Source organism: Gopherus evgoodei, chromosome 1, assembly GCF_007399415.2.
Source record: "Gopherus evgoodei ecotype Sinaloan lineage chromosome 1, rGopEvg1_v1.p, whole genome shotgun sequence".
Taxonomy (NCBI): Eukaryota; Metazoa; Chordata; order Testudines; family Testudinidae; genus Gopherus; species Gopherus evgoodei.
In genome coordinates this window covers 34010659-34036901 of record NC_044322.1, presented here as the reverse complement: position 1 = coordinate 34036901, position 26243 = coordinate 34010659, and the positions used below count along the sequence as shown (strand labels likewise).

At 43.4% G+C, this 26243-nt stretch overlaps 1 protein-coding gene across 1 annotated transcript in view; it reads right to left on the bottom strand.

The window, feature by feature from the left end:
- DDX10 (DEAD-box helicase 10) overlaps positions 1–26243 on the bottom strand; it is a 354057-nt gene that overhangs the window by 7424 nt on the left and 320390 nt on the right. Inside the window, exon 17 of the mRNA XM_030561169.1 lies at positions 17900–18027. Within this exon, the coding sequence (XP_030417029.1) occupies positions 17900–18027 (128 nt within the window). The remainder of the gene's footprint in view (positions 1–17899; positions 18028–26243) is intronic.

Genomic DNA, 26243 nt, shown 5'->3' with positions numbered 1-26243 from the left:
TGGATGGATGGGGTGGAGGTTCTGGGGGGCAGTCAGGGGAACGGGGGGTTGGATAGGTATGGGGTTCTAGGGAGCCTGTCAAGGGGCAGGGGTGTGGATAGGAGTCAGAGCAGTCAGGGGACTTGGAGCAGGGGAGTTGGATGGGTGGGGGGCACTGAGGTGGGCAGTCAGGGGATGGGAAGTGGGATAGGCGGTGGGGACCAGGCTGTTCGGGGAGGCATAGCCTTCCCTACCCAGCCCTCCATACAGTTTTGCAACCCCAAAACTGGGGTTTGCCCACCCCTGAGACAGAGTAGGTATGGTGAAAGGTAGATGAACAAGGAGGGAATCTAACATGGGAAGCAAGTTGGGATGGGATCATGAAGAAGCATAGAGATGCTTCTGAGAGAAATGGATGCAGAGAATCTCAAACAGGTATTTTTAGTGCAGGAATATTAAAAAAACATGGAACGAAGTAAGGTGATCTATTCAGTAAACGGCACGACTCATAAGGAAGAACACTCAGGCCAATATCCCTTTATAACATTTGGAAAGTGGCACGTGCAGCTGGATTGCAGTCTTCCTTTGTGCTATCCGGTACAGTTTAGCTCTTCACTGCTGCAGCAGCCTGAATTATCACACAGCTTCACGTGCCTGATGGCCTAATTTACTCTGAGTGGCTATATCTGCATGAGCAGCAAGGTAGTAAAGCAGATTTCAGAGACGTGCACCATAATTCCTGTGGGCCACCATTTATACCCATGTTAACCCAAACACAACAAAACAGGTGTTTTCACTTTATATATCACTTTTGCTGCACATGCATAATCACACATCTTATAAATACATCTTTGACATGACTGCTAGCACAAGAGACTGGAACCCAAGAAGGTGGGATTCTAATTCTGATGGTAATTCACTGTGCAATCTTGGGCAAGTAATGTTCTGGATCTCAGTTTAACCACCTGTAAAATGGAGGAAACTGCTACTTACTTCCCAAAGATGTTATGGGGTGATAGCTACAAGAAATTACTTGATTTTTTTAATTGCTAGCAATGAACTTCTTCAGGCTTCTAAGTATGTCTTGTCAACTCAAAGTCTGTATTCTTTAGACTGTAACAGCTTTGAGGAGAGACTGTTTGAAACAGGGAGGCTCTATGTTTTTTGCCGCCCCAAGCACGGCAGTCAGGCAGCCTTGCGGCGGTGTTTCTGCAGGTGATCTGCCGGTCCCGCGCCTTCGGCACCCGCCACCAAATTTTCGCCAAAGCCGCGGTACCGTCGGACCTCCTGCAGGCATGCCGCTGAAGGCTGCCTGACTGCTGCCCTCATAGCGACCGGCACACTGTCCCCCCGCGGCTTGCCGCCCCAGTGCCTGGAGTCGCCCCTGGGTTGAAATAAAAGGCCATGTGCAGCTTCAAGCACATTGTCATTACTTAAATAATAATGTTTATATGATGCTTTGAGAGCCTCAGATAGAAACCTCTATTGTACGTATTTACATTTGCTATAGTATTTCTTGCAGGCTGCGTTTACCAGCACTACACTGAAATCTTGCCCATGTAAACACAATGCAGCCAACAAGCTGCTGTGTAATTCCAGCATGTTTGGCAGTTCAACTTTCCTAAAGAAACTTCAGTTAATAATGAATGAATCTGCACATAAAAAATAATTCAGAATATTTAAGAATAATGTATCCCTTAAGTATTGGCATTTTGCTAATCAAACATGTTGTGCCACAAACTTTCTTCCATATAATAAATTTTAATTTACAAGGTGATGGCAACAACTCTAATGAAGATTAATTACTGCAGTCCCTTCCATACAGCCCAGTGCAGCTTCTTTCCAACTTACTGTCAGAATTCTACAGCATATAGCAATGATAATGAAAACATATTGTGTTGTGTTATTCTCTTTACTGGCCATTACACTGATGTAAATCAAAACTGTTCTAAAACTAGATTTACAAAAATAACTGAAGAAAAAGAGAAGATTAATCTACTTGTATTTCATTATAAATGTAATGGCACTGAAACCAAAGGACAGGATGCGTCTGTTCTAAAGTAGAATTATTATAGTCTGCAGAAGAAAAGAATAAAATGGAGGAGAACACAGAACAAAACAAGCTGTTAAATGTTTCTCTCCATTATACTGGAAGTATTAAAGAGGATTTGATAGTGGAGATAACCACTGTGCTCTAACCTCTACGCTGACTGTGCCCGCAATCTCTCCTTCCTTAATACCTGAACCAATTCACTTTTTGTACTTCTTAGGTTACTTGTTCTGCTTGTTGCCTTAGGTGCTGCTGTTCGTTTAGTTTATTAAGTACTTTATGTGCAATTAAATTCACTCTAAGTTTCCTAACGACTCAGCCCTTTTGTGTTTCTCCTTTTGTATTTATATTTAGTAGTTCATTCAAATGGCCTGGGTAGGGTGGTAATATCCCCAAAGTACTTGCTTTAATTTAAAAAATAAATTTCCAAGGCCCCCAGAGGCTTCCATAACTTTGCATGAACAACTTACTCAGACATTCTACATTTAATTCTTCTTTTCTTGCATTACTAAGTTTCCCTTCACTTTATGCATTATTCAAAAATTTTACAATTTTATCCACTATTGGCCTTACATGGAGGCAGCGTTTAGTGGCCATGAGAGTACTGAAATGGGAATCAGAAGATCTGGGTTCTACACTCAATAGTTTCCCTTTGTAAGTCACAACCTCCATTCCAGTTTCACTATCTGTTAAATGGGGAGAATGAGTGTTGCAAGTATTCATTCATTCATGTTTGTAAAGCATTTCTAGTTCCTCGGAAGGTACTATACAATGAATTTTAAGTCTTACAGTATTAGCAGCATTATTTTCAAAGACCTATGAAAATAAAACTTGAAATAAGTATTTGCAATGAAAGTTGATAGGACACTACATACTGCCTGTGCTTCCCATCTATTTATATCACTGTGAATTATATTACCCTTTCTTGGGTATTGGCTGTTTTTCCTACCCCGTTTGGTATGAACTACAGATATCAACAACTTACTGCCCAGTGTGTTTAAAATTTTTCCATAAAATGGATCCATCCTATCTCTGACATTCAAACACATTTACTCCTTATCTGCTTAGTCTGACACCAGGCTTCAAATCTTGGCCTTCTCTCCATATTTTTAAACCGTGCAGTACTATCTGTTTCAGATGCTCCTTGTATCTCCCGTTGAGACACCAAGTCAGTTAATATTTTAATCTTATTATAAAACCATATGGCCTCCTTTCACTTACAGCTGATTCAGGTATTGTATGGCTCTCTTGTTTAGGTACACTTTCAGTTTCACATGCTTAAGGCCGGAAGGATCCATTATGATCATCTAGTCTAACCTCCTTGATAACAAAGGCCATAGAATTTCACTAAGATTCCTTCATCAAGCCCATATCTTTGGGTTGAGCTAGAGCTTATCTTTTAGAAACTGATCAATCTTGATTTAATGATTTCAACCAATGGAAAATCCACCTAGTTTCTAGCTGGAAAGAGATTGTTCCAATGATTAACTACCTTCTCGATTAAACAAAAAAAACCCACTCCTTATTTCTAGTCTGAATTTATCCTGCTTCAGATTATAACCACTTGATCTTTTTCTCCCTTTGTCTGCTAAATTAGATAGCTTTCTACTAACAAAAATCTTCTCCCCGAGTAGCTATTTCTAAATCATAATTAAGTCACCTCTTAACCTTCTCTAGGATAGACTTAATGCATTGATAATTAGTCTCTCACTAGAAGGCATGTTTTCCAGATCTTACATCAGTGTTGTACCTCTTTTTTAAATCCCTTCCAATTTTTCAACTTCTTTTTTAAAGGAACGGGACTTAGTATTTGAATATTGGCTTTACTAATGCAGGAGTAATAGCACGGGGGGGAGGGATAGCTCAGTGCTTTGAGCACTGGCCTGCTAAACCCAGAGCTGTGAGTTCAATCCTTGAGGAGGCCACTTAGGGATCTGGGGCAAAATCAGTACTTAGCCCTGCTAGTGAAGGCAGGGGGCTGGACTAAATGACCTTTCAAGGTCCCTTCCAGTTCTAGGAGATAATAAAAAATTATTGGATTTATACCTATTATTATCATCTCAATACACAGATGTTCCACAGTAAATTCACTACAAGTATGTCACTTACTTAGGCCCTGAGTCATGACTTCCTATGATCCCTCCTCCCTTTCTCCCCCTTGAGCTGGTTGGGAAGTTTTCAACAAAAACAGTTTTGTGCTAGAAAATGCCGATTTGTCAAAACTGGAACTTTTTGTAGGGAAATAGTCAGTTTCAGTTAAACTTTCAACAGAAAGATTTTATTCAGGTCCAGGATGGCATTTCTGGGTCATTACCTGAGAGAGAAAGAGAAAGAAAAAAAGACCTCCCTGAGAATAGCAAGTAGCTTGTTAGTGAGGGCATCTAGGATGTGGGAAACCCAAGTTCAATGCCCCATTGTGCCTTATTTGGAGTAGGGATTTGAATCCAGGTCTCCCGCATCCCATTATACAAAGAAGAACAGTTCCAACAGGAAGGACTGCAGGTGATTCACTCTAGAATAGCTAATAGCCAGGTGGTTATGGCACTCACCTGGGATGTGTGAAACTGATTTTAAAGATCAGAGGGTAGCTATGTTAGTCTGGATCTGTAAAAGCAGCAAAGAATCCTGTGGCACCTTATAGACTAACAGACGTTTTGGAGCATGAGCTTTCGTGGGTGAATACCCACTTCCTCAGGTGCATGCAGTGGAAATTTCCAGGGGCAGGTCTATATATATGCAGGCAAGCTAGAGATAATGAGGTAGTTCAATCAGGGAGGATGAGGCCCTGTTCTAGCAGTTGAGGTGTGAAAACCAAGGGAGGAGAAACTGGTTTTGTAATTGGCAAGTCATTTAGTGTCTTTGTTTAATCCTGAGCTGATGGTGTCAAATTTGCAGATGAACTGAAGCTCAGCAGTTTCTCTTTGAAGTCTGGTCCTGAAGTTTTTTTGCTGCAGGATGGCCACCTTAAGGTCTGCTATAGTGTGGCCAGGGAGGTTGAAGTGTTCTCCTACAGGTTTTTGTATATTGCCATTCCTAATATCTGATTTGTGTCCATTTATCCTTTTCTGTAGCGACTGTCCAGTTTGGCCGATGTACATAGCAGAGGGGCATTGCTGGCATATGATAGCGTATATTACATTGGTGGAGGTGCAGGTGAATGAACCGGTGATGGTGTGGCTGATCTGTGGTTAGGTCCTGTGATGGTGTCACTGGTGTAGCTATGTGGGCAGAGTTGGCATCGAGGTTTGTTGCATGGATTGGTTCCTGAGCTAGAGTTACTATGGTGCAGTGTGCAGTTGCTGGTGAGAATATGTTTCAGGTTGGCAGGTTGCCTGTCGGCAAAGACTGGCCTGCCACCCAAGGCCTGTGAAAGTGTGGGATCATTGTCCAGGATGGGTTGTAGATCCCTGATGATGTGTTGGAGAGGTTTTAGCTGGGGACTGTATGTGATGGCCAGTGGAGTCCTGTTGGTTTCTTTCTTGGGTTTGTCTTGCAGTAGGAGGCTTCTGGGTACACGTCTGGCTCTGTTGATCTGTTTCCTTATTTCCTCGTGCGGGTATTGTAGTTTTGAGAATGCTTGGTGGAGACTTCGTAGGTGTTGGTCTCTGTCTGAGGGGTTAGAGCAGATGCAGTTGTACCTCAGTGCTTGGCTGTAGACAATGGATCGTGTGATGTGCCTGGGATGGAAGCTGGAGGCATGAAGGTAGGCATAGCGGTCGGTAGGTTTTCGGTATAAAGTGGTGGTAATGTGACCATCACTTATTTGCACCGTGGTGTCTAGGAAGTGGACCTCCTGTGTAGACTGGTCCAGGCTGAGGTTGATGGTGGGGTGGAAGCTGTTGAAATCATGGTGGAATTTTTCAGAGACTCCTTCCCATGGGTCCAGATGATGGAGATGTCATCAATATAGCGTAGGTAGAGAAGGGGCGTGAGTGGACGAGAGCAGAGGAAGCGTTGTTCCAGGTCGGCCATAAAAATATTGGCATATTGTGGGGCCATGCGGGTGCCCATAGCGGTGCCACTTTTCTGGAGATATATATTGTCATCACATTTGAAATAGCTGTGTGTGAGGATAAAGGCACAGAGCTCAGCAGCCAGTTGTGCTGTGGCATCATCAGGGATACTGTTCCTGACAGCTTGTATTACATCTGTGTGTGGGATGTTCGTGTAGAGAGCTTCTACATCGATGGTGGCTAGGATGGTGTTTTCTGGAAGGTCACCAATGCGTTGTAGTTTCCTCAGGAAAATCGCTGGTGTCACGGAGATAGCTGGGAGTGCTGGTGGCATAGGGTCTGAGCAGAGAGTCCACATATCCAGACAGTCCTCCAGTGAGAGTGCCAATGTCCGAGATGATGGGGCGTCCAGGATTTCCGGGTTTGTGGATCTTGGATAGTAGATAGAATAACCCTGGTCGGGGCTCTAAGGGTATGTTGACTTGTTCCGGTGTTAGTGTAGGGAGTGTCCTGAGTAGATGTTGCAGTTTCTTAGTGTATTCCTCAGTGGGATCTGAGGGAAGTGGCCTGTAGAATTTGGTGTTGGAGAGTTGTCTGGCAGCCTCCTTTTGGTAATCAGACCTGTTCATGATGACAACAGCACCTCCTTTATCAGCCTCTTTGATGATAATGTCTGGGTGGTTTCTGAGGCTGTGGATGGCGTTGCGTTCTGCACGACTTAGGTTATGAGGCAAGCGATGTTATTTTTCCACAATTTCTGCCTGTGCACGTCGGCGGAAGCATTCAATGTAGAGGTCCAGACTGTCATTTCGACTCTCAGGAGGAGTCCATGTGGAAAAATTCCACCACGATTTCAACAACTTCCACCCCACCATCAACCTCAGCCTGGACCAGTCTACACAGAAGGTCCACTTCCTAGACACCATGGTGCAAATAAGTAATGGTCACATTACCACCACCCTATACCGAAAACCTGCCTACCTTAATGCCTTCAGCTTCCATCCCGGGCACATCACACGATCCATTGTCTACAGCCAAGCTCTGACCCCTCAGACAGAGACCAACACCTACAAAATCTCCACCAAGCATTCTCAAAACTACAATACCCGCACGAGGAAATAAGAAAAACAGATCAACAGAGCCAGACGTGTACCCAGAAGCCTCCTACTGCAAGACAAACCCAAGAAAGAAACCAACAGGACTCCACTGGCCATCACATACAGTCCCCAGCTAAAACCTCTCCAACGCATCATCAGGGATCTACAACCCATCCTGGACAATGATCCCACACTTTCACAGGCCTTGGGTGGCAGGCCAGTCCTTGCCCACAGGCAACCTGCCAACCTGAAACATATTCTCACCAGCAACTGCACACTGCACCATAGTAACTCTAGCTCAGGAACCAATCCATGCAACAAACCTCGATGCCAACTCTGCCCACATAGCTACACCAGTGACACCATCACAGGACCTAACCACAGATCAGCCACACCATCACCGGTTCATTCACCTGCACCTCCACCAATGTAATATACGCTATCATATGCCAGCAATGCCCCTCTGCTATGTACATCGGCCAAACTGGACAGTCGCTACAGAAAAGGATAAATGGACACAAATCAGATATTAGGAATGGCAATATACAATAACCTGTAGGAGAACACTTCAACCTCCCTGGCCACACTATAGCAGACCTTAAGGTGGCCATCCTGCAGCAAAAAAACTTCAGGACCAGACTTCAAAGAGAAACTGCTGAGCTTCAGTTCATCTGCAAATTTGACACCATCAGCTCAGGATTAAACAAAGACACTGAATGGCTTGCCAATTACAAAACCAGTTTCTCCTCCCTTGGTCTTCACACCTCAACTGCTAGAACAGGGCCCAAGTCTCCCTGATTGAACCACCTCATTATCTCTATCTTGCCTGCATATATATAGACTTGCCCCTGGAAATTTCCACTGCATGCACCTGAGGAAGTGGGTATTCACCCACGAAAGCTCATGCTCCAAAACGTCTGTTAGTATATAAGGTGCCACAGGATTCTTTGCTGATTTTAAAGAGCTTTTCTGACCATAGTCATACAAAGTTCTTTCCTCCAGAATATCACAGGAACATCTCTTAGATGGAACAACATGGCTTGAAGGCCAGTTAGACCGTAAGAAAAGATACTACAGACTAATCAAGAACGGTACAAAACCTAGTGGGTCAACAGAATTGCTCACAGCATCCTGATTTAATGTGTTAAAGGAGGAGGAAGAAATGGCAACTTCGCCTGTCATTGACATAGCAAACAGAGCTATATATAACAGCAGCACTAAATGGTGACCTCTATGAGCACAGCTGTCAGCTCATGGCAGACCACAGGACTGACTACTGTAAAAATGATGCAGCTAATGATTTTACAGCAAGTATAACTTATTCATTCCATTTCCCCCTCTCCCAATTCCGAGATCTATTCCATTTTGACCTACCCAGGAGCTAACATAAAGATGAATAGTCCTACATATTAAAGGTTAACAGAATGTAACAACAAGTCCAATCACAACTTTGTTCTATCTCACATTTTTATTTAAAAAGATGGAGGGATTAAAAATATTAGAAATTCAATTTAACTGCGCAATGAATATATAGGATATCCAGCTGCTTCTTTTCTGCCCTATTCAACCCACTGAAAATTTTTCACTTCATTAACAATTCACATTAAGATAGCCTTAAAACAAACATGATGAATATTGCTAGACATACAAAAATTAATCGTATATTACATGCTTGAAGTAATTAATTACTAATTTGGTGGAAGTATAGTTAGAAGGATATTTTATTCAAAAGCAAATTATCTAGTATATTGTACAACTCCCCCTCCCGCATCCCGGTGAAAGAAATGTTGGTGAAAGAAAAGATTAATACCTTTCTTTACTTCAAAATCATGGACAGACGATCCATCTTTGAAGACAGTTGTAGGATGAAGCCTTATGCTTTGAATATTAGCCATTTCAGCTGGATAGTTTTCCTTTAAAGCTAGCAGGAGTTGCTGCAGCCTAAGGTATTTCTATTTTATTCTACCACTTGGGGCATAAATCTCAGAATTTCAAAAGAATAACGGCAAAATGCAGTCGCATTTTCTAATTTCAAAGTCAGATTCTTACCATGAGCAACTGCCTGGCTATATATGGTTTTAGATAAAATCATTAGACAAATGTTCCAGGCACCAGAAGTAACTCACCATGTAATTAAATCAACTTTCCGAGGTGATGTATTGAGCATTTGTGTTGCAATAATGGACCCTCCTTTGCCCTTCCCCTTTGTTACTGACACCAAGGTTTCTTCCCTGCTCTCTTTCTCTAATCACTTACCCAGGGAACCCTCTTTCCCCAGTCCTCATGACTTCCTTTACTCCTTCCCTGCCATGTTACTTCTCACAAGACAAGCATCGACTCTCCACATCCTCAAAATCCTTGATCCCACGCACCTCTTCAGCTACCACCTGTGTCCCTCCTGCCTTTACCTCTAAGATTATTGTACAGTCCAACTATAGATGCTTCCCTGAGTTCCTCTATTCAAGCTCCACCCTTGATTTGGCCTTTCAATCTGGCTTCTCCTTTCTCCACTTCACTGAAACTGCCCTCATCAAGGCCTCTCAATGACTTATTCATAGATTCAAAGACTCTAGGACAGGAAGGGACCTCGAGAGGTCATCGAGTCCAGTCCCCTGCCCTCATGGCAGGACCAAATATTGTCTAGACCATCCCTAATAGACATTTATCTAACCTACTCTTAAATATCTCCAGAGATGGAGATTCCATAACTTCCCTAGGCAATCTATTCCAGTGTTTAACTACCCTGACAGTTAGGAACTTTTTCCTAATGTCCAACCTAAATCTCCCTTGCTGCAGTTTAAGCCCATTGCTTCTTGTTCTATCATTGGAGGCTAAGGTGAACAAGTTTTCTCCCTCCTCCTGATGACACCCTTTTAGATACCTGAAAACTGCTATCATGTCCCTTCTCAGTCTTCTCTTTTCCAAACTAAACAAACCCAATTCCTTCAGCCTTCCTTCATAGGTCATGTTCTCAAGACCTTTAATCATTCTTGTTGCTCTTCTCTGGACCCTCTCCAATTTTTCCACATCTTTCTTGAAATGCGGTGCCCAGAACTGGACACAATACTCCAGCTGAGGCCTGACCAGCGCAGAGTAAAGCGGAAGAATGACTTCTCGTGTCTTGTTTACAACACACCTGTTAATGCATCCCAGAATCACGTTTGCTTTTTTTGCAACAGTATCACACTGTTGACTCATATTAAGCTTGTGGTCTACTATGACCCCTAGATCTCTTTCTGCCATACTCCTTCCTAGACAGTCTCTTCCCATTCTGTATGTGTGAAACTGATTGTTCCTTCCTAAGTGGAGCACTTTGCATTTATCTTTATTGAACTTCATCCTGTTTACCTCAGACCATTTCTCCAATTTGTCCAGATCATTTTGAATTTTGACCCTGTCCTCCAAAGCAGTTGCAATCCCTCCCAGTTTGCTATCGTCCGCAAACTTAATAAGCGTACTTTCTATGCCAACATCTAAATCGTTGATGAAGATATTGAACAGAACCGGTCCCAAAACAGACCCCTGCGGAACCCCACTTGTTATACCTTTCCAGCAGGATTGGGAGCCATTAACAACTACTCTCTGAGTACGGTTATCCAGCCAGTTATGCACCCACCTTATAGTAGCCCCATCTAAATTGTACTTTCCTAGTTTATCTATAAGAATATCATGCGAGACCATATCAAATGCCTTACTAAAGTCTAGGTATATCACATCCACTGCTTCTCCCTTATCCACAAGGCTCGTTATCCTATCAAAGAACGCTATCAGATTAGTTTGACACGATTTGTTCTTTACAAATCCATGCTGGCTATTCCCTATCACCTTATCACCTTCCAAGTGTTTGCAGATGATTTCTTTAATTACCTGCTCCATTATCTTCCCTGGCACAGAAGTTAAACTAACTGGTCTGTAGTTTCCTGGGTTGTTTTTATTTCCCTTTTTATAGATGGGCACTATATTTGCCCCCTTCCAGTCTTCTGGAATCTCCCCCGTCTCCCATGATTTCCCAAAGATAATAGCGAGAGGCTCAGATACCTCTTCTATTAACTCCTTGAGTATTCTAGGATGCATTTCATCAGGCCCTGGTGACTTGCAGGCATCTAACTTTTCTAAGTGTTTTTTTACTTGCTCTTTTTTTATTTTCTCTTCTAAACCTACCCTCTTCCCGTAAGCATTCATTATATTAGACATTCCTTCAGACTTCTCAGTGAAGACCGAAACAAAGAAGTCATTAAGCATCTCTGCCATTTCCAAGTCTCCCGTTACTGTTTCCCCCTCCTCACTGAGCAGTGGGCCTACCCTGTCCTTGGTCTTCCTCTTGCTTCTAATGTATTGATAAAAAGTCTTCTTGTTTCCCTTTATTCCCATAGCTAGTTTGAGTTCATTAGTTCCTCAAAACCAAGTCTCAGGCCCCCCAACTCCACTCTTGATGGGTTAGTTACTTTAATACTGTCCATTCAGACATGCCTTGAAATCTTGTTCCTCCTTGGATTTTATGGCTCTGGCTTCCCCAGGTTCTACTCCTACTTCTCAGCATCTCCTTAGTGGGTCATCCCTGCCCTCTTCTTCCCTCCTATTCTTTTTTGGAATACCCCAGGGCTCCACCCACGGCTCATTTCTTTCTTTCTCTCACGCATACATTGGGTGATTTTTGCCACTCACCTGGCTTCAATTCCCATCTTTACACCACTGACTCTTAAATCTATCTGTTCAGTCCTGACCTCTCTCTCACTCACTCTAATCCTTAACCTTGGCTTCTCTCTCTGATCTCTCTCTCTGGATGTCTCACAACCAGCTAAAACTTAAACATGGCCAAAACTGAATTCTCTCATAGGAACATAAGCCACACTGGGTCAGACAAATGGTCCATCCAGCCCAGTATCTTGTCCTCCTATAGTGACCAATGCCAGGTGTTTCAGAAGGAATGAACAGAAAAGGCAACCATCCTCTGTCATCCAGTCCCAGCTTCTGGCAGTCAAAGATTGAGGGACACCCAGAGCCTGGGGTTGTGTCCCTGACCACCTTTGCTAAGAGCCATTGAGGGACCTATTCTGCACGAACTTATCTAACTCTTTTTTGAACTCTGTTATATTTTTGACCTTCACAACATTCACTAGCAACGAGTTCCACAGGTTGACTGCACATTGTGTGAAGAAGTCTCCCCTCCCAAGCCTTTCTGACTCCCCTCTTTCTCTGTCATTGACAGCATGAGCACCCCAGTATCCAGACCCCATGACACGTGTGTGCGCGCGCAGGGGGAATCCGCCTTCTTCACAGGCTCTTGCCTCCTCTCCTCCCCCTCACCATCATGGCAGTGTCCAAATGCTGCTGCTTCTTTCTCATGAGTGTCCCTAAGATCATCTTTAGCTATACTATTTAACCCTGTAGCATTGGTTTGTCTTCGTTAACACTTATTCAGCTCAAATGACTGGGGAAAACTTTGGAGAATATAATATTATTTATTTATATTTCGTAAAGACTCAGCACTCCTGCCTTTGCAGTTATTGCTGAGGAAGCTTGCACTCCACTTCTCTAATCGTCTGGTAAACACAAAGACAAGACGACTTTCATGATACTTCTACAGTGAAAGAAAAAAGAATCCAGCCTTATTCATAAAATCATAAAGAAGCAAAAAATGGATATAAACTTTTTTAAACCCCTTTGGCAAGTACTTTTAGTACCATCTCACTATAAAGTCTATGAAAAGTCTGGCTAACAAAAGGGTCTTACACTGTGCTCTGCAGCATGCCAAACTCTGATTCTGATGGAGTCCCATGACAGCAGGTTCCTGAAGCATGGTTGCTCCACTGAGAATGTCCGGCTGCTAGCCATGGAAAGTTTAAACCCCAGAACTGACAGCAAAACACAGCCCAGCAGATTATAATTCCCATGGCACAGAACTGACAACATGACAAGTTCACACAGAAAACCTTTTACTCAAGTTAGGAAAAAACTGAGCTAGTCAACTTTGCAATAACAAAAATAAAGCTAAAACTCCCTCAATTTTAACGGTCGGTGGGGTTTTCATGGCAAAAATAAACGTGAATATTAGGAACTGGCAATTTTTTTCAGTTCATGATGCGCTTTTGCACATGAAAGCTACAGTAACAACTGAATTTATACTGTACAAATTCCTCTGGAAGGGACATGGTTACAGGAACTGAATAATTGTAAGAATTTAAATTTGACTTGCTAATAAACTTTCAAACATATAATTTGGACTAATCTTTTTTTATTACTTGGTAAGAATTTCAAATATGTATTAGCTTAGATAGGAGAGGAACATAAAAAGGCATGTGATGCCCAGCTAAAAATCAAACTTACTTGAAACTTGAAATGTGACTTTTACTGACTAATCAACTTTCAAGCATGACTAGACTCCAAAAAAATTTCTGTGGTCTTAAAATTAAGTTTCCCTGTTTTAAGCTTCTTTTCCATCTTGTGTGTAAAACACAAGGCCAAAATGACCAAGGCTCCAACCCAGAAAAGACTCATCCATGTGCTTAATTTTAAATACAAGTGCTCATGTTGAACTTGGTGGGCCAGATCATCAGCTGTTGATTCCAATGGATCTATGCTGATTTATGCCAGATGAGGATCCAGCTCATTGGATCTACTCTATTTGCAAGCTTATATACAACAACTCTTCACTTGAAGTCGTCCCGGTTAATGTTGTTTCGTTGCTGATCGATTAGGGAACATGCTTGTTTAAAGTTGCGCAATGCTCCCTTATAACGTCGTTTGGCAGCTACCTGCTTTGTCCAGTGCTTGCAAGATTCTCTGGAAGAGTAGCCCCTCCTTTTGGAGATTAGAACCAAGGGGGCTGGCATCAGCTCCCCTAAATTCCCTATAAGGAATCTGGCTCGGCAGCTGCCCAGGAGCAGTTCAGGTGGCCCTCCCCACACTGCCTTGCTGCTCCTGACCTGCCCTCTGCCTTGGAGCGAATCCACGGAGCTTCCTGCTTGCTTGGAGGGGCGGGGGGGAGGAGGGATGCTGATATCAGGATGTCCCCCTGCTCCTGTCCCACTCTCCACAAAGCAGAGGAGGGGGACAGGGCTCAGGGACAGAATGGAGGGAGCTTGCTGGAACCTGCTGCTTCCTGTCTGAACTGGCTGATCTGTTTAAAAGGGCAACGTACTTGAAGTAGGGTCAGCATCCTTAAAGGGGTAATGCACATCTCTTTCTCTTTCACTCATGCACGCACCCCCCAGCACTTTGGAAAGTCAGCACCTGTGCAGCCGTGCATCTGCTGCCAGGAGAAGGGAGTGGTGCGCTCCAGCTGGATAGCACGGGCTCATCATCATCATGTTCAGTTTTTGCAGTGAAGTGTTTGCAGCTACTGCCCTACATCTATTGTGTTTCGTCCATGCTGCCTTGTAGAGTGTGAGGCTACATGAATAACAGCATATTAACCCTTGAGAGCTCAGCCAAGGGCTAGTTTATCATTTAGCAGCAAGGCATTCTCTGGGAAATATTCCACCCTCTGACTTCACTGCCTTCACAATCATTCATTGCTGTGTACAATATTAAACTGTTTGTTTAAAATTGTTTTAAAAACATACTGTATATGTATATAATGGCAAAAAAATTTCCCTGAAACCTAACCCTCTCATTTACATGAATTCTTTTTGGGAAATTGGATTAGTTTAACATCGTTTTAACATCGTAAAGTTGCATTTTTCAGGAACATAACTACAACGTTAAGTGAGGAGTTGCTGTATTTGCAGAACTACGGACTAGCTGACTAGGGAGAAGTGCTGTCAGGTACACAAAGTAAAGAAAACATAAAACAACAGAGAAAGAGGCTCTCTCTAATCTCTTTTATGGTCATTTTAGCGCTCCAGAGTGAAGACTGATTTTTAAATTGACTCTGTCAAAATCCTCTAAAAATATTCTTATACAATAGATCAAGACTTTGCCAAGTCAGCCTTTACCAGCTAAAAGATAAAATTTTAACTAGTGAAATGCAACAGAAAATTGTTAAACACATACTAAGTATTGCTTAAACAAGAAAACCATATATGAATCCAAGTTGAAATGTGTTCCTTAAGCCTATTGCCTTTCCCCTACAGTAAGTATGCAAAAAACAAAACAAAAACCAGCCAACCATCAATCCATTCATCAGTGGTCATTAGGAGATCCCTGTGGTAACTAGACATTTAAGAGGAGCTTAAGAAAAAGAGTTTTGTCACACTTAGCTGCTTCAGCTCTAAGCAATCAACCTCTAGTAGATGCATTCGTCCAGTATACCTGGATGTCTGAGTCTCTACTAATACATTAAAGTCAGCTTGCTAATCATTTTAACAAAACTCCTCCAATATGTGCTAAGCGCCCCCACAGTCGGGTCAAGAGGAGGAGACAGACTATTATTAGTATAAAATCACTCCCCTATCCCTACCATGGGCTGACCCAAGCTATCACAGAAGCTCAGCGCATACTAGAGCAGAAGTGGGCAAACTTTTTGGCCTGAGGGCCACATATGGGAATAAAAATTGTATGGTGGGCTATGAATGCTCACAAAAGTGGGGCTGTGATGTGGGAGGGGGTGAGGGCTCTGGTTGGGGGTGTGGGCTTTGGGGTGGGGCCAGAAATGAGGGGTTCAGGGTGCGGGCTCTGGGGTGGGACAGGCGTTGAGAGGTTTGGGGTACAGGAGGATGCTCTGGGTTAGGACTGAGGGGCTTAGAGGGCATGAGGAGGATCAAGTGTGCGGGAAGGGGGCTGGCATGCGGGGAGAGGTTCAGGGGTGCAGGCTCCAGGCAGCGTTTACCTCAAGTTGCTCCTGGAAGCAGCGGCATGGCTCCCCTCCGGCTCCTACACGCAGGCATGGCCAGGTGGCTCTGCACACTGCCCCATCCACAGACACTGTCCCTGCAGCTCCATTGGCTGTGGTTCCTGGCCAATGGGAGCTGTGGGGGTGGTGCTTGGGGCGGGGGCAGTGTGCAGAGCGGAGCCCCTTGGCTGTCCCTGTGTGTAAGGACTGGAGAGGGGCCATGCTGCTGATTCCAGGAGCCACATGGAGTGGCCCCCGACCCTGCTCCCTGGCAGGAGCGCTGGAATGGGGCAAGCTCCAGACCCTGCTCCCCAGCGGAAGCTCAAGGACCAGATTAAATTGTCTGGCGGGCCGTAGTTTTCCCACCCCTGTACTAGAGGAATTTATTTAAATGGTTAGGTTTTTTTTGTGGGTCTCCTTTTATGTTTTCTGCTAATTCTCAGAAGGCTAGATTGAGTCTCCACACTCAGCCCTGAGTAGGAGGTGACAAGGTGCTGCATCAGGTCAGAGGGTAAAACCAGGAAGAAACTGATTCAGAGTTAATGGGAAGAAGTAATTTACTGTATCTCAGAAAAGGATGCAAGCTTCCTTTCCCTCCCACTGATGCCCAGCCAATTCTACAGGCCAGCATATTGGTGGGGAAAGTCATGCTACCGGCTTGTTTGTAGTAATCCAGAGTCAAGATCTGGGTAGCCCTAACTACTACCTCTCTTCTCTCCCTACCTTGAAGCCACATTAGGATTAGCAACAATCTAGCCTAGGTAATTTTAACTGATTGAGACCTGAAGGCAAAAGATACTCATACAACAACTGACAACTACAAGTTCTTGTTGAGTCAAAGGGGGCAAAATAAACATATACCTTCCAGTCTAATGCACCAAGTACCACTGTCATGATTTCAGGATGTATCAGAGCCTATAACAAAAGACCTCCTCTGTTTACCAAAGAAACACAGGGTATGAAATCCTGACCCCACTGAAGTCAATGGTAAAACCCACAATGAATTAAATGGGGGCCAGGATTTCAGCCAGGACCGTTTGGCAATCCTACAATATGTGTACTGAAGAAATGCAGTAAACTAACATAACACACTGTGGGTCCTCACCCATTTCCAACCTGTACCATTATCTCTCAGAATAAAAAGTATATTTTAAAAATACTTTAGGGAACTTCACTGCTTCCTCGATATAACACCACCTGATATAACACAAATTTGGATCCACCAGAGTGCTCTGCCTGGGCAGGGCTGCACACTCTGGTGGATCAAAGTAAATTCAATATAACACGGTTTCACCTAAAGCGTGGTAAGATTTTTTGGCTCCCAAGGACAGCGTTATATCGAGGTAGAGGTGTATTTTGAATTTACTATATTTTTTAACCCAGAGTTAATTCCATAGCATATGTTTCTGGTCAGACTCAACTTCATTTGTATTGCTAACTATTCCAAATGACACTGAATCTCTCTGTTCCTCACATGCTTCATCTTAAACACATTTATTACATATATTCCCAATATACTTTATGACTTTAATATGACTTTGTTTTCTTCTCAAATAAAATTTGTGATGTGACGGTACAGAAATGTATTTCTGCGCTTCACAATGAACTCCAGGGAATTAGTCAAACATTTTTTTGTTTGAATATTCTCATTGAGATCCCTCTGACGCTGACTCATAATCCTAAAGCTAACATGGCTAAATAAATGAGGTTGCTTAGGCTAAACTCATAAGAGCTAATTTGTGTTCAGCACCTGCTCAGCCAAAAAAACTAAAAGGGGAAGTCTTGGGAGCATTCAAAAACCCTTTAAAATATGTTCCTGTTGCAACATCTAAATAAAGCAGCATTCAAAAGTAGAAACATCTCCAAATGAATGTGAGAAATGACCTTTGGCAAAACAAGAAATATATACAGCACCTCTGCTGTATTTCTTTTGATGAAAGCTGGGCTAAGGCATTTTACAGAGATACACTCTAATATCTTTGCATCTTTTTTCTGGGAAGAGAAGGGAAAATGGAAAAAAAAATGTGCTTCAAGTTAGTAAACATACCCATCGTTGTCTTCAGTATCCAGATCAGCCTCTTGGTCAGAGCCTCTGTATTTATCAGGATCTGGAAGGGTGCTTGGATCAAATTCCTCTTCATTTCCACTGTAATCCAGAAAGGCCTCCACTCCTTCCTGAAGGAGAAGGAAGAGTTTCAGACTCAGACAACTCCAGATTTTCAGCTCTCCCAGTACTAAAAGTGCTCTAAGGAAACACCACCACCTTCAAATTCATGCATGAAGACTACTGCCTTTGCAGTCAGGGAGAACTGATTCCTTTCATTCCCCATTAGTGGTGTTCTCTCACTGCTAGTAAGGATCAATGTTGAACAAAGAAGATATTCAAAAATAAAACCAGAGAATTTATATTCAAATGTTCCATTTTCAAATAATTCAGTTTAAATTTACCAAATCCAGAAAAGGTTTTGGCAGCAACTTAAAAACACCCATCTGAGAGCAGATGTGTGACGAGGATTTTAAAACTACAGAATGTATTTCTGAGAGAGTGTAAAAAGACATGGGGATGTGCACAGTTTAATCGGTTTTGCAGCATGTGTTTTACAAAGCAGACTGATTTAAAACTCAGTCAGGTTTCCTTGCAGCTATAAGCCATGACATGCCAAAGAGTGAATGCAACTTAAGGATGTACTAACTTTTCAAGGGAGTTCTGATAGTCACAGTGGATGCTAAGTGTTCTCCAACCTACCCTCTCCTCTCCCTGCCCACACTAAGCCCACATCCTTCCCTTGCACGTACTCAACACCTCTCAGAATCCTCTGCAGAGTCTGGGAAAGTTTGGCAGAGTCTGATGGATTCCTTAGAAGTGCTGAATCCATCCAAGGGTCTTGGGGAATATACTTGGACCTACTGCCATCATAAATTTTACTAGTTTATCTGCTTGCAGGCATGGGGTAAGAAGGCAGACTGAGGGAAGATGTGGCTCTACATGCATGCAGATCAAACCAAACAGAGCTTGTAGACACCTCTAGGTTATTTTAAGCAATACGAATCCTGGATTCATTCATTCTTATACTGAAAAGAGAACATGAAATACAAGTATAGATAAACAAAGACATTGCCATATTTTCTTTATGCACCTAAATAGCACTTGTATGACAAGAATTCCCACAATAATAATATTTTTAAAGTTGCCTTTGACTTTACAGTAATTTATCATGAAAATGTACATGCTTAACGTTTAATGATCCTTTTATTTCTATTTTCCCCTTTTCATCCATCTCCAATAACTGTATTAGGTATGTGCACCCCTTACCAGAGCAAAAATCCCTTTGTGCTTTTCCCAGAAAAGTTTTCTTGGGGATCTTTGGATGCACAAAGACAGCAAGGAAATAGCAAGGAAAGTGTGAATTAGTCATCACTGTAGGAATCCCCTCAATGTTCCCCACGATGACTCTCTCAGAGTGTACTGAAAAGGTCATGGAGAGTGAGCAAGTGGAAATGAAAAAGCAGGTTTCCTGTTAGAAGCAGCATGCTGAACATTAGTGCATTGTATTCTAGAGTAATTCAAAATACCAATAAGGGAAATTTTATGGTTGGAGTGTGGTATATATAAACCACTAAAAGCAATGTGAGGCTCAGGCAGGGTCAACGCTAAAAAGTTAGGTTGACCCAGCTATGTCACTCAGGGATGTGAAAAATCCACACCCTGGAGTGACACAATTAAGCTACCATCAGTGTAAGAGAGTGCTATGTCGATGGAAGAATAACCTACGCCAGTGGAGGAACCTCTCCTATCGACGCAGGTAGTATCTTCCCTGAAACACTATAAAGGAGCAGCTGCAGTGTTGCCACTATGCTGCTGTAGTGTTTCAAGGGTAGACAAGCCCTCAGCAGCACTGCAAACTACCTAAGGAAAAACAACCAACTGAACAGTATATATGATTGCCATGGAAATGGGATTGGGATGTGGAGGCTTACCCCAGCCTGCCCTCCCGGCGCTCCTGGGCAAGCCCCTGTATCTCGACCCTACTCCCTGGCAGGCACGCAGGGGGCAGGTGGAGCAGGTTAGGGTGCTCATTTTCCCCAGGCCCCCCAATTGGCCAGGGCTGCTGGGCATGGGCCCCGTTGGCCCAGGGGCTAATCCGCCACTCCTTTCAGTTAAACATAACAAACTCAATAGTACTACAACAAAAAGATCGTTTGGAGGTTACCTTTTTGATGATTTTCCATGTCTAAAAGGCATTCTAGATTAGATTACAGTGCATTTACATTTTTTAAAAACATCCCTCCCATTTTATCTGTTCTTGGATACAACTGTTGGGTCTCATATTCACTACGAAAATTATACTTGAAATAAACTAAGATAAACAGTAATCTTAGTTCATAGGTTCCAACGCCAGAAAGACCAGTGTGATCCACCGGAGGTCAGTTGTGACATGGAATAAGAGGTTTTGTAATAAACGCATGTGTATAAGTGTATCACAGAACAGTGTGTTCTAAAGGTTTTATTGGCACTCATTTGTGATCTGTATAACTCACTCTCAAGTCATGTAGATATTCTAATTTTATGCAATAAAACATTGATATCACATCTTGCTATCACGTATTGTTTCATTATTTGTGGACACACACACAAGGGAGACATGAACAAAGACTGTGAATGGCTTGCCAATTACAGAACCAGTTTCTCCTCTCTTGGTTTTCACACCTCAACTGCTAGAACAGGGCCTCATCCTCCCTGATTGAACTGACCTCGTTATCTCTAGCTTGCTTGCTAGCACACATATATATACCTGCCCCTGGATATTTCCATTACATGCATCTGAAGAAGTGGGTATTCACCCACGAAAGCTCATGCTCCAAAACCTCTGTTAGTCTATAAGGTGCCACAGGATTCTTTGCTGCTTTTACAGATCCAGACTAACATGGCTACCCTCTGATACTTGACACCATGCAAGGCACTGCATTTAGCCGTATGGAATGGAAATCCATCAACCTCATGAAGAAACTTGCACAAATACAGACAGATATCATCTTCCTTTCCAAATGCAAACGGATGGACATCATACAGTCTCTACGGAAAAGGATAAATGGACACAAATCAGACATTAGGAATGGCAATATACAAAAACCTGTAGGAGAGCACTTCAACCTCCCTGGCCACACTATAGCAGACCTTAAGGTGGCCATCCTGCAGCAAAAAAACTTCAGGACCAGACTTCAAAGAGAAACTGCTGAGCTTCAGTTCATCTGCAAATTTGACACCATCAGCTCAGGATTGAACAAAGACTGTGAATGACTTGCCAATTACAGAACCAGTTTCTCCTCTCTTGGTTTTCACACCTCAACTGCTAGAACAGGGCCTCATCCTCCCTGATTGAACTGACCTCGTTATCTCTAGCTTGCTTGCTAGCACACATATATATACCTGCCCCTGGATATTTCCATTACATGCATCTGAAGAAGTGGGTATTCACCCACGAAAGCTCATGCTCCAAAACCTCTGTTAGTCTATAAGGTGCCACAGGATTCTTTGCTGCTTTTACAGATCCAGACTAACACGGCTACCCTCTGATACTTGACACCATGCAAGGCACTGCATTTAGCCGTATGGAATGGAAATCCATCAACCTCATGAAGAAACTTGCACAAATACAGACAGATATCATCTTCCTTTCCAAATGCAAACGGATGGACATCATACAGTCTCTACGGAAAAGGATAAATGGACACAAATCAGACATTAGGAATGGCAATATACAAAAACCTGTAGGAGAGCACTTCAACCTCCCTGGCCACACTATAGCAGACCTTAAGGTGGCCATCCTGCAGCAAAAAAACTTCAGGACCAGACTTCAAAGAGAAATTGCTGAGCTTCAGTTCATCTGCAAATTTGACACCATCAGCTCAGGATTGAACAAAGACTGTGAATGGCTTGCCAATTACAGAACCAGTTTCTCCTCTCTTGGTTTTCACACCTCAACTGCTAGAACAGGGCCTCATCCTCCCTGATTGAACTGACCTCGTTATCTCTAGCTTGCTTGCTAGCACACATATATATACCTGCCCCTGGATATTTCCATTACATGCATCTGAAGAAGTGGGTATTCACCCACGAAAGCTCATGCTCCAAAACCTCTGTTAGTCTATAAGGTGCCACAGGATTCTTTGCTGCTTTTACAGATCCAGACTAACACGGCTACCCTCTGATACTTGACACCATGCAAGGCACTGCATTTAGCCGTATGGAATGGAAATCCATCAACCTCATGAAGAAACTTGCACAAATACAGACAGATATCATCTTCCTTTCCAAATGCAAACGGATGGACATCATACAGTCTCTACGGAAAAGGATAAATGGACACAAATCAGACATTAGGAATGGCAATATACAAAAACCTGTAGGAGAGCACTTCAACCTCCCTGGCCACACTATAGCAGACCTTAAGGTGGCCATCCTGCAGCAAAAAAACTTCAGGACCAGACTTCAAAGAGAAACTGCTGAGCTTCAGTTCATCTGCAAATTTGACACCATCAGCTCAGGATTGAACAAAGACTGTGAATGGCTTGCCAATTACAGAACCAGTTTCTCCTCTCTTGGTTTTCACACCTCAACTGCTAGAACAGGGCCTCATCCTCCCTGATTGAACTGACCTCGTTATCTCTAGCTTGCTTGCTAGCACACATATATATACCTGCCCCTGGATATTTCCATTACATGCATCTGAAGAAGTGGGTATTCACCCACGAAAGCTCATGCTCCAAAACCTCTGTTAGTCTATAAGGTGCCACAGGATTCTTTGCCGCTTTTACAGATCCAGACTAACACGGCTACCCTCTGATACTTGACACCATGCAAGGCACTGCATTTAGCCGTATGGAATGGAAATCCATCAACCTCATGAAGAAACTTGCACAAATACAGACAGATATCATCTTCCTTTCCAAATGCAAACGGATGGACATCATACAGTCTCTACGGAAAAGGATAAATGGACACAAATCAGACATTAGGAATGGCAATATACAAAAACCTGTAGGAGAGCACTTCAACCTCCCTGGCCACACTATAGCAGACCTTAAGGTGGCCATCCTGCAGCAAAAAAACTTCAGGACCAGACTTCAAAGAGAAACTGCTGAGCTTCAGTTCATCTGCAAATTTGACACCATCAGCTCAGGATTGAACAAAGACTGTGAATGGCTTGCCAATTACAGAACCAGTTTCTCCTCTCTTGGTTTTCACACCTCAACTGCTAGAACAGGGCCTCATCCTCCCTGATTGAACTGACCTCGTTATCTCTAGCTTGCTTGCTAGCACACATATATATACCTGCCCCTGGATATTTCCATTACATGCATCTGAAGAAGTGGGTATTCACCCACGAAAGCTCATGCTCCAAAACCTCTGTTAGTCTATAAGGTGCCACAGGATTCTTTGCTGCTTTTACAGATCCAGACTAACACGGCTACCCTCTGATACTTGACACCATGCAAGGCACTGCATTTAGCCGTATGGAATGGAAATCCATCAACCTCATGAAGAAACTTGCACAAATACAGACAGATATCATCTTCCTTTCCAAATGCAAACGGATGGACATCATACAGTCTCTACGGAAAAGGATAAATGGACACAAATCAGACATTAGGAATGGCAATATACAAAAACCTGTAGGAGAGCACTTCAACCTCCCTGGCCACACTATAGCAGACCTTAAGGTGGCCATCCTGCAGCAAAAAAACTTCAGGACCAGACTTCAAAGAGAAACTGCTGAGCTTCAGTTCATCTGCAAATTTGACACCATCAGCTCAGGATTGAACAAAGACTGTGAATGGCTTGCCAATTACAGAACCAGTTTCTCCTCTCTTGGTTTTCACACCTCAACTGCTAGAACAGGGCCTCATCCTCCCTGATTGAACTGACCTCGTTATCTCTAGCTTGCTTGCTAGCACACATATATATACCTGCCCCTGGATATTTCCATTACATGCATCTGAAGAAGTGGGTATTCACCCACGAAAGCTCATGCTCCAAAACCTCTGTTAGTCTATAAGGTGCCACAGGATTCTTTGCTGCTTTTACAGATCCAGACTAACACGGCTACCCTCTGATATATGCATAGTATGTAGATCTAAGTTTGTGCTTTATGTTCTCATTACAGATTCGTTTTCTAGACCAGGTGTCTCAAACTCAAATGACCACATGAGGTGTAATGCATTGGCCTGAGGGCCGCATCACTGACACCCTCACTGCCCCTGGCCCTGCCCCCACTCGACCCCTTCATGAGGTCCCGCCCCTGCCCTGCCCCTTTCCACCTCCTTCCCCAAAGTCCCCACCCCAATGTTGCCCCTTCCCTGCCACCAGGGGGTGCAGGAGGAGTGCAGGGTATGGCAGGGGGATCAGGGCAGAAAGTTGATGTGCAGGAGGTGTGCAAGGTGCGGCAGGGGGATCAGGGCAGGGAGTTGGAGTGTGGGGTGCAAGATGGGTGATGGGTGCAAGAGAGGTGAGGGGTGCGGCAGAGGGTCGGGGTGCAGGCTGCAGCAGGTGGCCCAAGGCAGGGAGTGCAGGAGGAGTGCAGAGTGTGGCAGGGGGCTCAGGGCAGGGAGTTGGGGTGTAAGAGGGGTGCGGGATATGGCAGGGGGCTCAGGGCAGGGAGTTGGGGTGGAGGAAGGGTGTGGGGTGCGAGTTCCGGCCTGGCGCCACTTACCTAGAGTGGCTCCAGGGTGGCAGCGGTGCGCATCGGGGCCAGGGAAGGCTCCTGGCCCCGAGCCGCTCCACTCCAGGAAGCAGCGGAAACCATGGCCCCTGGGGAAGCGGGAGTGGGCACAGGGCTCTGTTGCTGCTCCTCCAGGTACCTCCCAAGAATCTCCCATTGACCGTGGGTCCCTGTTCCTGGCCAAGGGGAGCTGCGGGGGGCGGTACCTGGAAGCGAGGCAATGCAGGAGCTCTCTACCTCCTTCCTCCTCCCCTCTGGCCCGAAGAGACATGCTGCCAGCCACTTAAGGGAGCAGTGCGGGGCTTGCGGCGCCATGGGGGGCAACCCCGTCTCACAGGCTGTAGTTTGCCCACCTCTGGCCTGGAGGTACGCAGAGGGGTGGGGCGGGGGCACACGGAGCTTGGCGGGCTGCACAGAAGAGCCCTGTTCTAGATTGAAACTTGCAAAGAACTACTCAAGATAATATTCAAACTGAATGACAACTAAAGAAATAAATGACAAAAATGCCATATTTGTTTAGTCAGAATTCATAAAGTAATATTTGATATTGAGTATCACCTGTTGTATATGTATTAAAATATTAATAAATGCTTACATTATTATACATCTTTCACAGATTAATAATAAAAACTTCATTTTTCACTCCTGCTTCATAAGTTTCAGTCATACAGTCAGGAAGCAGAAACTACATGACTGAATTTTCACATAATCCACTGTGAGTAACAAATACTGAGCAGTTGAAGCAAACAAGTCAAGCAACCCATAGAGCGAACACGTCAAAGTAAATTCAGCTAATACATAAGTATTCAGCAAATATTTACATATGAAAAGATACATTCACAGAATTAGGATTGGTTCCTTCTAAACTAGAGAAAATGGATTAAGTTCAGAACAGATGGATATTTTGACCAGATCTACTTTAAAAAGCACAAAGTAACTTTCAAGGTTCCATTAGCACAAATGAGAATTAAAGTTTTATCACAGAAAGAAGGAAAAGTCAGAGGTCTAGACTATTGAGGGAAATAGGACCTAACAGACCCTGCATTGCTAAACTCATTCTGTCAAGGGGGAACAAATTATCATGTTTAACTCTAGCCCATGGACTGGGTCTATTAATTTAGATAAAAAAGCAAGCTACCCTCAACCACAAAGAGCTTCCACTGATGTCAGTGAGAATTATTTGTACAAAGCCTTAAGAACAGAATATGCCCCTGGCTCTGCAAACACTTAGGCGCAGGAGTAGTCCCACTGAGTTAAATGGGACTGATCTTAGAGCAAACATAGTTTGTTGACTCAGGCCCTATACATTTAGGTCCGATCTTGTAAAGCATTTAAGCACATTTAAACATGTGAATAGTTCCCTTAAGTCACTAATCTGCTTTCTACCCTTTGTTCATTTGTCTATTTGCAAATACAGTTACCCAATTTGTATTGCAATTATTTACCTTTATGCATAAATTAGTTGCAGGATTGAACTTAAGTTATTTGAAAATCGTACCCCTACAATGTCATCATTAAACTTCAGAATTAATGTGCCACTGAGATAAATGGTATAGGTCACATCTTCTAGAGCTGTTGACGTAGGCTAAGACAGAATGATAACAGCTCACTTAAAGAAGGTATCTTTGTAACCATGTGGACTAGCAACTACATTATTTTTGTTATCAAAAG